General features: G+C 41.7%; 1 protein-coding gene across 1 annotated transcript in view; it reads left to right on the forward strand.

Moving 5' to 3' along the window:
* The first annotated feature begins 301 nt into the window (after positions 1–301).
* Positions 302–14696, forward strand: part of Braf (B-Raf proto-oncogene, serine/threonine kinase) — a 125241-nt gene continuing 110846 nt past the window's right edge. Inside the window, 4 exon segments of the mRNA XM_027391530.2 lie at positions 302–340; positions 343–462; positions 464–487; positions 489–515. Coding sequence (XP_027247331.1) covers positions 317–340; positions 343–462; positions 464–487; positions 489–515 — 195 coding nt within the window. The 5' untranslated portion in view covers positions 302–316.

Raw genomic sequence — 14696 nt, forward strand, 5'->3', positions numbered from 1 at the left:
ACGTCACGCGCCAGGTGACGTCACGGCCGTGACAGCGGGTGACGCCGTTGCCCGCGGCGACCCCCTGTCCCGCCCCTCCTCTCCCCGCCCCCTCCCCCTCCCCCTCCTCCCCGTCCCCTCAGGCTCGGCCGCGGCCGGGGGCCGCCGGCGGGTTCCTGAGGTGGCCTCCGCCCCGGGCCGCTCCGCCACGCCCCCCGCGCCTGCCTCGCGCGCCGCCCGCCCCGCCCGCCCGCCTCCGCCCGCCCGCCCGGCGGCCCTGCGCCTCCCTTCCCCCTCCCCGCCCCGGCTGCCGCTCGGCCGGGCTTGCGCTTCGAAGATGGCGGCGCTGAGTGGCGGCGGCGGGGTGGCAGCAGCGGTGGCGGCGGCGGCGGCGGCAGCAGCGGCGGCGGCGGTGGCGGCGGCAGCGGCGGCGGCGCCGAGCAGGGCCAGGCTCTGTTCAATGGGGACATGGAGCCCGAGGCCCGGCGCTGGCGCCGCGGCCTCCTCGCGCTGCGGACCCGGCCATCCCTGAAGAGGTGAGCGACGGCGGCGGCAAGCGAGCGGCGGCGCCTCCGCGGGGCTCGGCGGGCCGGGGAGCCCCGCTCCCGGCGGGGGTGGGGACGGAGGGCGAGCGGGCGAGCGGCCCCGGGTCCCCCTGCGTCCTGGGGCTCCGCGCTACGTAAACACTCGGTCCCGGGGTCCCCGGCCCCCACCCGGATGGCGGCGGCAGCGGCGGGGCGAGCCGCGGCTGCTGGGGATGGGAAGGTCATGCCCCGCGAGGCTTCCAGCCCCGAGGATGCGCCCCGAGATGGTCTCCTGTCCGCTGGCCGCCGGGGACGGCTCCCCCGGACCCCCGAACACCCCCGGCCGTGGGCATGGACATGACGGAGCGCATCTCCCCACTCCTCCCTCCGCAGGCCCTCGGCCCCGTCCCGCTCTCCCACTTGCTTTTTTTTGGGGGGGGGTACTCTCCACTGGATTTGCCCAGGGGGTGATTCTGGTGTCGCCTTTACTTTTCCAGCCCCAGATTTTAAATGTTTCCGAAGCTTTCCCCATCCCGGCCTGTCTCTGGTCCCCACGCTGACCCCTCAGCTTCGTGCCATCCTCATCCCGGCTGGGCTTCTCAGCGCAGCCGCCACTCCGGAGCGCCGGTGCGCCGCTGTGGCCCCGGTCCTCCGAGGCCCTCCGCTCCATTGCACCGTTCCCTCCCTCCCTGTCTCCCTCCCTCCCTCCCAGCGTTATCTATTGTTATCTTCGCAAGTCCTTCTGGACACTTGGGAAGCTACTCACTCCTGAACCCCCAAAGCTGTCAGGATTCCATCAGGTTTCCTCCTTGCTCGCCTTGCCCTGCCGGCGATTTGGGTTAGTCCTTCAGGGTTCTTTCACACCTCTGTAAGTGACAGCCTTCGTGTGTGTGTGTGTGTGTGTGTGTGTGTGTGTGTGTGTGTGTGTGTGTGTGTGTGTGTGTGTGTGTGTGTACTGGGTTTAATCGATCTGTGTCGTTCCCGGTTTTTTGTCCCTTTTTTTCCCCCTCTCTTTCACGTTTACCTGGATTTAGTATTTGCGTCATTCAACTTATTACATTGTCAGAAGGGTTAATCTACTCTTTTTTTCCCCCTGTATGTAAAACTTACTACATTAACTATTTGATGTTTTACAGTTGATTAGTGAGACTTAATTTTGTTTCCCAATTCTCCTACTATCCCCTCTCTTTGCAATATTCTTTTTCCTGGTTCATTATTTTTACTTGGGAAATCCCATCTTCTACTCTTGATATATTGTCAGCAGTGTGTTCAAAATAATGTTTTCCACCCTTTTATGCCATCTCTGTCCAAAATGCGTTCAGTACCAATCATTTGAGTTGGCCTAAATTTCTCTCCTTCCTTCCTTCCTTTTTTCCTTCCTTCCATCCTTCCTTCTTTTCTCCCTCCCTCCCTCCCCTCTCTCCTTGGCTTTTTGAGACAGGTTTCTCTGTGTAGATCTGGCTGTCCTGGAACTTGCTCTGTAGACCAGGCTGACCTCGAACTCATAGAGATCCGCCTGCCTCTGCCTCCTGAGTGGTGGGATTAAAGGCATGCGCCACCCCTGCCTGGCTTTTTCTTGTTTCTTAATTTGAAATAGCTCCAACTTCCAGTTTGAATTGATGCTCAGGTCAGTTTCCACTTGATATCTTCATTTCCCCTGGCTTCTCAGTTTCCAAGGATAAAGCTTTTCCCTCCATTCATCCAGAGTTCAGTCTGTTTCCCTACCACTGGTTACCATTCCTTCTGTCTTGTTTCCTGGCTTTTGGAACTGAACATGCGGAAGCTTCCCCTTGTCTTCCCCACACCTCCACATCCCTTCTCATTTATAAACAACTCTGTTCCGTTGACATGGGAATTTATTTTTAGGATACATTGTTTCTAATGGAGAAATGCTAGGGGTCACATCTGCTGTCTGTTTTCTCCAGGAATCGGATATGCCTTTGTCTTAGTTGGTACAGGTGCCTCTGGGCTTCGATGTACTCTGCAGTGCATGTATGGTTTTCTTGAATTGTAAATTAATGGATCGGACTTATAAAATGGTAATTCTCTGCTCTAAACACTAATTTGAGAACTTTGTTTCAGAGTTATTAGTACAGTTTACATCTCTGTATGGAAGACTGTTATTTACTTGAGGGAGCTAGCTAGATAACTTGGACCTCTTACCTTGCCCCTTAACCCCCTTTCTTTCAGAAGTAGTGTTAGGGCTATAACTTTCTTCTTCTTCTTCTTCTTTTTTTTTTTTTTTTTTTTTGTTTTTTGTTTTTCGAGACAGGGTTTCTCTGTGTAGCTTTGGAGCCTATCCTGGCACTCGCTCTGGAGACCAGGCTGGCCTCGAACTCACAGAGTGATCTGCCTGCCTCTGCCTCCCGAGTGCTGGGATTCAAGGTGTGTGCCACCAATGCCCGGCTGGGCTATAACTTTCTATTTGGCACTTTCTGGGCATTTCTCATATACCAGTGCTTGACAATATGTAGGCTAGAAGAAGTTGAATTAAATCACCAATAACTAACTGAAAGCATGGCCATATTTCCTGAAACTGTATTCTTAATGTATCTAGTTAAAAGACAGATGTTTCCTATTGCCCTCCCAGGGTTTAATGTTTTGTGATGAATAGTTGTCTTGTGTAAAAGATGATAAATATATTTGGCTGGGAAGATTATGATAAAAAGTGGACTTCTATTGACTATAGATACAAATATGATACATAACAAAATAGATTGTTCCAGGAAATAGTATCATGCAGCCCAGGCTTTTCAGGAACTCAGCATGTGGCTGAGGCTGTAGAACTCATGGTCCTTCTGGCACTATCTCTTAGGTGCTGGGATTACAGGTGTGTACCCTGTACCCAGCAAGAAATAGTTTTAAAGTTGACATTGAGAGGAAACTGAAATATCTTGTGGTCTTTTAATTGAACTGCCTTCTTTATGTGAACTTAAAGGAATATCATTAATGTAAAGATGAAATATTGTACATGTGTGTAATGGCATATTTCATTCTAAATTTTTATCTTAACTGGGTTTTTAAAAAGTTTGTCAGAAATTACAGCTGCACTAAAAGCTAATTACAAAGGGAAAGCCTGTCCATTGTTAAAAAAAAGTACAAACTTTTTGTATAATTGTTATAAACATTTGCATGTATTACTAGTATTTTTAATACTTATATATTTATATATAGATTTGTAACTTTTAAATCATAATAGTTGAGCAGAATTTATGTGTCCCTAGGTAAAGTATGATTTAACTGATAATTTTGTTGAACATTAAGTTATTTTTTAAAAAAGTTTCCTGTTTATCATACATCTTCAACATAGAATGTAGACAGTGGCATGTAATATTATGTTGGAGAATTAACAGATTCCGTGGCCTGTATTTGTATTACTTTATAGATGCTCAAAATAAAATGTTCTGATAAGTGACGAGAACTTACTAAATGTTTATTAAGTGTATGTATAATTTTGCTGTTAAGCATTTCTATTTCCTTGGTGATACTTTTTTCCTGAGGCCATATGGCATGACATGGTACATCGTATAATATTACCAGATAGTTAATAATCAATGTATTTGTTATTTAAATGTGTGATACCAGGGTATAATATTTACTACCTGTTTCTTTTCATGCTGTTTCTGGAGAGAGTTTCTTAAAACTGTAATACGATTAGAATAGTATTATTTTCTGCTTTCGGGATCTCTTAGCCAGTCTTGGCTAAGCTGTGTAATTATAATAATGCATTGGCTAGGGAGTATGCTAAGATGGGATCTACTTTATAATGAGGTCCACTGTATTAAAATACATCTTTGTGAACCCTGCCAGGTTAAATTGCATCATACCTTTGAGAAGTGGTATTCTCAATAAGGTGTGAAGGCAAATGTACACAAAGTTTTAGGTGTTGTTTTAGTACGTGTGTAGATATATGCAAAGGTTTTGTTTGGAGGGGGAAGCTATGAAGTAGCTGTTGGTCTTCAGTATTTCTATGTTTCCTTTCTGAGCCCTTTCCTTTAGGCATCCATTCACCCTTTTATTTTAAAAAAATACCTCGTATCAGTTGCTTATATATGTTGGCAATCTATTCTAAGTCCATGAAAAGGAATGTTGGACTGGGTGCTTGAATTATGGAATGTCTTAAACATAATTGCAGAGCTGGGCATTGGTGGCGCATGCCTTTAATCCCAGCACTCTGGAAGCAGAGGCAGGTGGATCTCTGTGAGTTTGAGACCAGCTTGGTCTACAAGAGCTAGTTCCAGGACAGCCTCCAAAGCCACAGCGAAACCCTGTCTCAAAAAAAAAAAAAAAAAAAAAACAAGACAAACAAACAAAAAAAGAAACAAAACATAATTGCAGATTTGACTTAATTGTGTTTGGAGGCCAGAAAACGTATAGTAGTACAACAGACTAGAGTAATGAGACTTGTCTTGTTTTTCTCTCTGCCATTGTGCTGATGGGATGAACAGGTCTAATAGCAGCTGGAAGGCCATGATGTTTTTTGAGTGACAAGGAAAAATGTCAGTGTTGTCCTTGCTCTGCTTTTGTTTTTGTTTTTGGTGTTTGGTGTCTGCCTAGTCACACAGTGGGGCAACCGCTTCTTCTTTTCCCCTTTATCTCCAATCATAAAATTGCTTTCTCCTTCAGAACTGCAGAAGTGCATTTTGTTTCCTTGACAATTTAATTTAAGTGAGTACTTAGTGAACCTCTTGTCACAATCTCTTTCTTTTAAAAAAATCTTACTTGCTCCTGTTCTTGGATTTCTATGTCAAATTCCTATTAAGATAAGCCTTTTTGTCAGTGGCTCTTACTAGATTTTGTCTTCCTCAGAAGTTAAATTGTTTGCAGTCCTTTATTCTTTGCCCCTGCCTAGTTCACCTATGTTGATTCTTCTGTAAAGCCCTAATTATAAATAATTATAAAACTTCTGGATTCAGAATAAGTGGGCCTGTTTGGGAACTTTTCTCGCTTTTGAGGTCATGCTGTGCTTTCTTTATCTTAGGGTTAGAGATAACTTCATGTCACTATAACAAGACATTCATTCTCATTGGCTCACACATTGCTTCTTTAAATATTATATGGATGCATTGACATTTTCTGGAAGGCAGTTTTTAATTTTTAGTGTTTACTAACCTAATTTACTATGATACTTAATGAGCCATGATAGTTAGAGTTTATACCTAACTTTAAGGAGTCTATACCTAACTTTAGGCAGTTATTTCATTCTCCCCTCTACAGTTATTTTTTGCTTTCTATGGTCTTTAAAAAACAAAACAAAACAAAAACATTATTGTTCCAATGTCAATACTGTTGACTATCTAATATCAAGAAATTGATACCCAGTAATTTTAACATTCCTTTCTGGGCCCTGAGAATGCCCTTATACAAAATGTAAAAATTGTTCTGAACTCAGTTAGCTTTATTTCTTCTGAAAGCCCAGTAATATCAAATGAAACCTTATTGTCATTCTTACTATGCAGCTCTAGTTACTGACAGCACTTTTGGGGAAAGTGTACCATAAGATGATGGTTTTCCAATTACTCCAGAGCTATCCTGGCTGACCAGCAAGCCCGTGGGATCCTGTTGTCTCTGCCTTCCAGCACTGGCAGGGGGTGGGAATGCAAACTAAGGTCCTCATGCTTGACAGCAAGAATTTTGCTTGTTGAATCATCCCCCCCAGCCCTGGGTTACTTTAAGGAGTTCTTGGTAGTACAGTTTCTGATAGTGTATAAAGAGAATTTGATTAAAAATAATAAAAATATCCTATTTTTAATGAATGCCAAATAGTTGTCTTTATGGTGGTGTTGTTAAAAGCACTGTTGTACTGGGTGTTGATGGCACATGCCTTTAATTCCAGCACTCAATAGGCAGAGGCAGACCGGTCTCTGTGAGCTCAAGGCCAGCCTGGTCTACAGAGTGAGTTCCAGGACAACCAGGGCTAAACAGAGAAACCCTGTCTCAAACAAAACAAAAGTACTATTTTAATTACTTCCAAATAACTTAATTGTTTTTGGCTTCTGTTTCTTACTGCAGGGATAGGGGATGAGATGGAGGTGAACCTACGGCTTTGTGCATGTCCAGTGCTTGATTAGTAGTGAAGTGTACCCACAGTCTCATTCCCTTGTCATATTACTGTACTTCCAGAGAGCATCAGATAGGGAACAGATTACAATTCAAAGAATTTATTACTAAATTCTAAAGCTGTTGGAAGTACCCATTTCTCTTAGTTTTTACATGATTGCCTATATTTCATCCAGAGATTCTTCCTACACATGGCTTCTCATATTAGCAGAAAATTACACAATTGAAAATAAGTTTCATTACATTAATACATAATTCATTCACTGAAAGCTTTGGCTGGCATCTCTTGATCCTTCCCCCACACCTCCTTATGTTGAGCACGGAACTTCTGTTAGCCCAAAAGTGTTAAGTGGCTTAGAGGATTGATAGGAGAAATGAGGTGATGAATATGTAATTATAGTACTATTATTTTTTTCTGCTGATTTGCAAGACAAAAGATAAATATATTTAAGACTTTTCTTACAGAAATCTTTGTTGTATATTTGTTTTAAAAGAAATCCAGTGGCACTGGGCGATGGTGGCACACACCTTTAATCCCAGCACTCGGGAGGCAGAGGCAGGCAGATCACTCTGTGAGTTCGAGGCCAGCCTGGTCTCCAGAGTGAGTGTCAGGATAGGCTCCAAAGCTACACAGATAAACCCTGTCTCGAAAAAACAAAACAAAACAAACAAAAACAAAACAAAACAAAAAAAAACAAACAGAAAGAAATCCAGTGGCAGACTTAACTTAGTTTCTAGTTATGAAATTTTGACAGTCCTTATGATTGACCTAAAACCAAACATTGGCTACATTCTGTTAATGCTGTCTAGAAACTACCTTTGAATCCAAGAAACATGAAGTAGCACTATGTTGACTTTTTGGATAAACAAGTCAAGGAAAAGATGATTAATTTGATAGTACAGGGACTATGTCATGGTTTTTATGGGGAAGGTGGAAAACATGACTTTGCTTTAGCATTTTTAAAATATGGCCACTATTAGCTTTGCTGGCACCTAAAACTACATTGCTGGCTTTTTGCATTGAGTTATTTCATAGAATAATTGGTATTCATATATTCAGTAAATTCTAGAATACCTATAACATGTTGCATGGCAATTTATAAGTTTAGGATCATATTTCAAAACAGAAATCTACTGTTTTGTAGTCTGTGTTCTGATAGAGAAGTACATGTTGGGAGTTGTGGGAGAACAAATAAACCCTAAGTAGACAACAAGGAAATTTGTAGGCTGGTGATGGTAACACACACCTGTGATCAGTCCTAATGCCCAGGAAGTGGAAGCAAAGATCATGAATTCAAGGCTATCCTTGGAAAGTTTAGGAAGTTTCAGATCAGCTGGCACTATGCAAGACCTTATGTCAAAAGCAAAATGAAACAAAACAAAAACCCACTCAAAAAATAAGTTATTTCTTTAAAAAATTTAGATCTATTTTATGTGTGTGAGTGTTTTGTCTACATGTGTATACGTGCACCATGTATGTGTCTGGTGCTAGCTAGTATGGGTCAGAAGATGGTGTTGGATCCCTTGGGACTAGATTAGGGATGGTTCTGAGCCATCATAGTGTGGGTCTGGGAACCAAACCTGTTTCTCTGCAAGAGCAACAAAAGTTCTCAGTGAGTTCCTTTAAAAAATTTTTTTAGATGGAGTCTTAGTATGTAATTAAGGCTATCTTAGAACAAGTGCTTTGTAACCCAAGCTGACCTGAGCCTAAGATCATCCTGCCTCGGCCTCTTGGGCACAGGGGCTTGTCACACCATCATGTCTGGCTTCCAAAAGGAAATTATATAGTATGTTTGACGCTAATAAGTACTGTGGAAAATTTCCAGGAAAGCAGAGTAGGGTTGGGGGAGGTAGGCTGAAATTTAAAACAGGGAGAACGAGGTAGGCCTCTGTTTTAGAAGGCAGCTTTTGAACAAAGAATACAGAATGAGAATGTGTTCCTTATAGAACTAACAAACCTCTCTGAGGAATGTACCTTGCTTGTTTAAGAAGTAGCAAGAGGCCAGAGTTGCTGGAGTAACTCAAAAGAATTGAAAGTCAGTAGGAGATGAAATTCCAGAGGGCTTGGGGCATGGCCAAAGGCCATTGTAAAGGACTTCAGCATTTTAAAGGAAAAGGAAAGCCCTGTTGAGGATTTCAGTAGCCAAAGCTAAATGACTTGACGTCCCAGGTTTGTGTGTGTTTACTTGTTCATGTGTATATGCACATGTGTATGCTCATGTATGCAAGTGGAGGTAGAGGTTGATGTCAGTGTCTTTCTTAATTTCTGCGGCAACGTCTCTTAGCGAATCTGGAACTCACTCATTTGTCTAGGACTGTCTAGCCGGCGAGTTTCAGAGATCTTCCTGTCTTTGTCTGTTTTACTAGGAGTGTGCCATCACGCCCAGCCTTTTACCTGGGTGCTGGCAATCTGAACTTAGGTTTTCATGCTTGCATGGTGTCTCCCCCATCCCCCTCACATCTTAATAGGAACACTTGGGTTATAGTGTAAAGAGTAGACTCTAAGGGACAAGGTGGAAGCCAGAGAGCCATGGAGGAAGTACTGCCGTTATCAGAGGGGTGGCAGAAGAGCACCCTGCCCCCCCCCCCCCAGCAGTGCTGGCCATTAAACTAAACGCAGGGCTGTATACTAGTGAGCCCCACCCTGGCCCTCGGATTTGCTGATAGCCTGAATGTGGAGTGCTGAGGAAACAGAAGATCCAGGCCGAGAGCCCATTGAGGGGGTGCAAAGTTAGAGGCAGATGGCTAATGCTGTCTAGGATTTTGAATAAGTAATTGGATTTGTGACTCTGGAGGTTGGAATGAGGCCCTGGGGCATAATACTGTTTATGATAGCCATATTTTATTTTCCTTTTCAGACATAGAAAGGTAACATTTCTTCTTTATGGTCAGGCAGGTGTGATTGTGGGATTGAATTCCCCTAGTAGAATATGAACGCAAGTGATGTATGTGTACCAGTGCTAGATCTGCCACATACAAACATCCTCCATTCTGTTTTGTTTTTCTGGATGGCTGGCACTAAAAGGATAGCTATTCTTTCATTCTAATCCATATTATAAATGATAAATTGTCCCTCAGCCTAAGCTCCTGAAAGAATGTAGAAATATAGAATACTGATAACCTGTTGAACTGCCTACTGCTATTCAAAAACTAAGGAATGACCGAGTGGCACCTGAGTGCCTTTCTCTCGGTGTCACTGCAGCTGTGACACAAACGGGACCATGCTGAACTCTGATCCTATGCTGCTGGAACCTCCAGCATTCAGAATTGTCGGTAACCCTGTTACCTCATAAGTCACCCAGTTAATCTTACAAAGGGGACCAGAAAAGTGGATTATGACAAGTGAGGAAAATAGAATCCAGAGATTATTTTTAATTAGTTTAATTTTCAGAGGTTTTTGAGAGGATAGTTAATAGAGTTCAAATTGACCTCAGATTTACAATCTCCTTCCTTATCCTTCTAGGTGTTGGAATTATAGGCATATGTTCCCAAACCGGCCTCAGTCAAAAAAAAAAATTAAAAATTAAAAATTTTAAAAATTGATGGGACTCATAAGGTCATATGATGCTACAAATGGAACATTAGAGCAAAACACCTATGATTTCAGGAGAGACAAGAATTGCTGAAGCAATTTGAGTAGAAACAGGTTTCATGTGTAAATAGGAAGAATGACTTTCAATAAGATACTTTATGATAAAAGAACACTAAACAGCATGTGACAGTAAACGCTGCTGTGCAGTGAGTGTAATAGCTGAAATCTGAGCATGGTCTGTTCTTGTTGTTTCAGTTTTTTCTTTCTAGTGTAGTAGAAAATGTCATCCCAGCATGGGGTTACGAGGTGTCAGGAGAGAAGTGAGTGTGTTGAAATTCAGCACCATACAGGAGAGAATAGATGGAGGACCACAAGCAGTAAAGTTGATGGGCATTGTTGACCTGTGAGAAGGGAGGCATCATTGTGGGTTTCCTAAATTTTGGTATCACATCTGCGCAGCTGAACGTAACTTGACTAGGCAGTTCAAACACTTGGTATGAGTCACTCTCATTTTGATTCAAATAATTATTGGGATCTAGAACATGAATTTATTACTGCATGAAGTATCTATAACACTTCTGCCATGGATTAAACTAAATTTTGAGAGATCTAAGTGATTTTCCCCCCTTTTAAAGAAAATTCCTATGCTTGGTGGGGTGGAAAACACCTTTAATCTCAGCACTCAGGAGGCAGAGGCAAGTGGATTTCTTTGAGTTCCAGGTCAGGCTGGTCTGCAGAGTGAGTTCCAGGACAATCAGGACTACATAGACTGTGTCTTTAAAAAACAAACAGCTGGGTCGTGGTTTCACATGCCTTTAATCCCAGCACTCTGGAGGAAGTGGCACCCTGTGTAACTGAATTCTAATTGGTCTTAATAATAAAAACCTGGATCAGATATTAGGGGAGGAAAGCAGGAAGATCAGAGAAGCATAGCTGCAGCTACTAGAGCTCTATAAAATCCTTACACTGAAAAGAAAGCAATCTTCAGACTGAAAAGAGAGAGTTCCTGTCTCCTCCCCCCATATTCCTCTCTCCACCCAGCCATCTCACTTCCTGTCTGTCTGTACAGACCTCCAGGCCTCTCTGGTTAGCTAGTGGCTAGCTCTGCCCTCAGATCTTCAGGCAAGCTTTGTTAGGCAAGCTTTATTTGTTAGACTGTAAACAAGATATTACTGTATTCCTCCTTTTCTGTCTAAAAATAAAAAAGATTATAGCTAATACAAGAAAAACTACATACAATAAGTACAATAGCTATACACAATTTTTGCAGGCAGTAAATACATCAACAATGCCTAGACCACTAAAAATTGACAAATTCAGAGAAAATACTCCATATCTATCCTATCAAAACGTTGTACCCAGTTCACTTTCTATTCTGACTTGCTTTACCAAAACTATCTTTTTATGTCTCTCAACCTTACACACTTTACACCTCTGTAGTGAATTTCTTTTCTGAATCTGGTAACAAGGAAAACTATAACTATAAAATCTTCAACTCCATCAGGGTCCTGAGAAGGAAATAATATTACTTGAGTAAGCAGGAAGTGCAAACAAGTGACTTCCAAAAAATGTGAGGAATGACAGAAACAGCTGGCTGCCTGGACAGTCACCCAGGGTTCCTCTGCCATGTTGGGGCATCCATCTTTGGCCTATAGGCCTAGCATATCTGACAGACTTTTTTGTGAAGGAAGTTTTTTTTTTTTTTTGAAGGACTATCCTGCCTTGTCTTGGCAAGGTTTGGCAGTCAATCTCTTTTGTGTCCTGCTTATTCAATTTGGACAGCATACCTTTCGGTTACTTCCTGCTAGTAGTGGAGTTTGGTTGTATATAGAACAAGTAGGACATTTCATTATCATTTCCTTGACGCATTGCCAAGTGATAGAAATTTTTTTTTCAAACCTTTGATATTGACATGATGCTTTTATGAAACTCTGAGGCTTCCAGCATACTTTCTATCAACAGTTGATCAGTTTCATCATTACCTTGCACTACAGGGCGTGGTAGACCTGTAAAGGATCAGATTGTGTTTTATATATATGGGATGATTCCTGTTTATGATTATTTCTTATAACTGAATAAATAATAAAGTCAATTCTGGCTGGTCAGTGGTGGCACACACCTTTAATCCCAGCACACAGGTGGCAGAAGCAGGCAGATCTCTGTGAGTTCCAGAACAGGCTCCACAGCTACACAGAGAAACCCTATCTTGAAAAACTAAACAACAACAAAAAAAAAATTAATAAAGTCAATTCTGTATCATCTGGTATAAATTTAGCAGTTTCAATATGCAAAACTCTTCATATTTAGAATCAGTAACTATGTTGAGAGGTTCAATAAAATCCATTAATGCCACGAGAATAACATATAATTCTAACTTTTGGATAGAATCATAAGGGCTTTGAGCCACTTTACTTAGATTTTCTGATTGGTAACCTGCCTTTCCTGATTTATTTGCATCAGTATAGAATGTAGGGACTCTCGATAATAGTGTTTCCCGTACAATGTGAGGAAGGATCCAGTTCTCTTTCTAAATTGAATTCTCTTGCTTTGGGGATATTTGTTGTTAATCTCTCCCAGAAAGACTACTGCAAGCTCTTTGCCAAGATTCTCTGCCCATAATTTGTCAATTTCATCATTAGTAAAAGGTACCACAATTTCTGCAGCATCTGTTCCTGCTAATTGATGAGGTCTCAATTTTCCTTTTAGAATCAACTCAGAGTTGGTAAAAAGATCCATTCTAAGATAGTATCTCCCCTCTGCGTTAATATTCCTGTAGGAGAATGCTTAGATGGTAAAATAACAAAAATGCAATCAAGCTTTGGATCCAACTGATCTATGTGTGCATCCTGTAATTTCTTTCCAGCAAAGTCAATTCTCTCTCAGCTTCAGATAATTCTCTTAGACTATGTAAGTCCTTGTCACTATCTAAGGTTTTGAACAAATTACTCAGTCCATTTTTTTTCTACTCCAATAGTGCGCCTTAGATAGGGAATGTCTCCTAGCAATCTTTGAAAGTCATTAAGAGTCAGCAATCGATTGCTCCTAATTTTCACCTTTTGGGTCTTTCTGTAGACTTATTTTATATCCATCTTCAAAAGTTCTTTCTAAAGAATCTACATTTGAGTCAACTAGTAAAATATCATCCATATAATGGTAAACTATAGATTGAGGAAATTGCTTAAGTATTATTTCCAGTAGCTGACTTATAAAATATTGGTACAGGGTGGGGGCTATTTAACATTCCCTGTGGGAGAACCTTTCATTGTTACCTCTTAACAGGCTGAGAATTATTGTAAGTAGGCACCATGAAGGCAGATTTTTCTGTCTTTTTCTTGTAAAGATATAGTAAAAACAGTTTTTCAATCAATAACCATAAGAGGCCAACCTTAACACAAAGGAATTCCAGACTATAGAGAGCCCATTGGCTGAATCACCTTATTAACATCTTATAGATCTGTTACTATTCTCCATTTTCCAGATTTCTTTAGGGCTGGTTGATTCTTCAATATGCTGAGCATTTAACTGCTCCTGTACCAGCTGTTCTAAGTCCTGCAGTTTCTGTCGTTAAAATCTATTGCTTAACCCATACAGGTTTGTCTGTCAAACATTTTAAAGGTAGAGCTGTTGATGCCTTTGAAAGATCAGCAGCTGTTCCTGTACAACCTGAATGTCCAGTGATGGTTCTTTATAATACCTTCTAATATTTTCCCCAGAAATAATATGTTAATTTATGGTTTGTTTCTGTGATTAGAGGAATATTAATCTGAGTATTCCATTGCTGTAACAAATCATATCCCCATAAGCTCATTGCTATGTTAGACACATATGGCTTTCATTTTCTTCTCTGTCCTTCTGGTCTTATACATTCAACCTATCTCGTACCCTGTTTTACCTGAGATAAAGTTCCAGTTACTAAAAGCTGAACATTTACCCCCTGAAGAGGCCAATTTGGATGCCTAGATTCTGAAGCAAATATTGTGACATCTGCACTTGTATGTACAAGACCTTCAATGACGTCATTTCAATTTTGGTCTTTGTTCATTTTTAGAAGTTTGCCAAAATATTTGCTTTACGTTTTCTCCTGAATTTCTTATTCTTCTCTTTTCTATCAACCAGAGCAGTATGGTTTCTTATAACAGACATTTGGTTCTTTAATTGCTCTGGGAAGGAGTTTTCTCCACGGTTACAGAAAAAGACTGAACCGAATTTGGCATGGGGGCCTGTGAGAGGCGCCTCAAGGCATTTCCTAAAGCCAAAGGGTTACCCTGACTGTCCCTTATTGACCTACATTCATTTGTCCAATGTCTGCCTTTGCCACACTTTCTGTATAAACAAGAATGGAAGAGCATTCTGTTTGAATTGTGCTTAGAAGAAGAAACATTGTTTCTAGGAATGCCCTGCCTAAAGTCTCTTTTTAAGTGACCTTGTTTGTAACAATTGAAACACTTGACATTTCGAGTTTTCTTCAAACCTCTGGAAATCACCTCTCCTATCCTTGCAACATCATGGTCAAGAGACTCAATATTGACTGTATCTGGGATCCATTCCTCTAAGGGTGCTGATTGTGCCCAATTACCCTTTTGCATTGTGCATTAGAAGTT

The sequence above is a fragment of the Cricetulus griseus genome (genome assembly GCF_003668045.3).
Source record: "Cricetulus griseus strain 17A/GY chromosome 1 unlocalized genomic scaffold, alternate assembly CriGri-PICRH-1.0 chr1_0, whole genome shotgun sequence".
Lineage (NCBI taxonomy): Eukaryota > Metazoa > Chordata > Mammalia > Rodentia > Cricetidae > Cricetulus > Cricetulus griseus.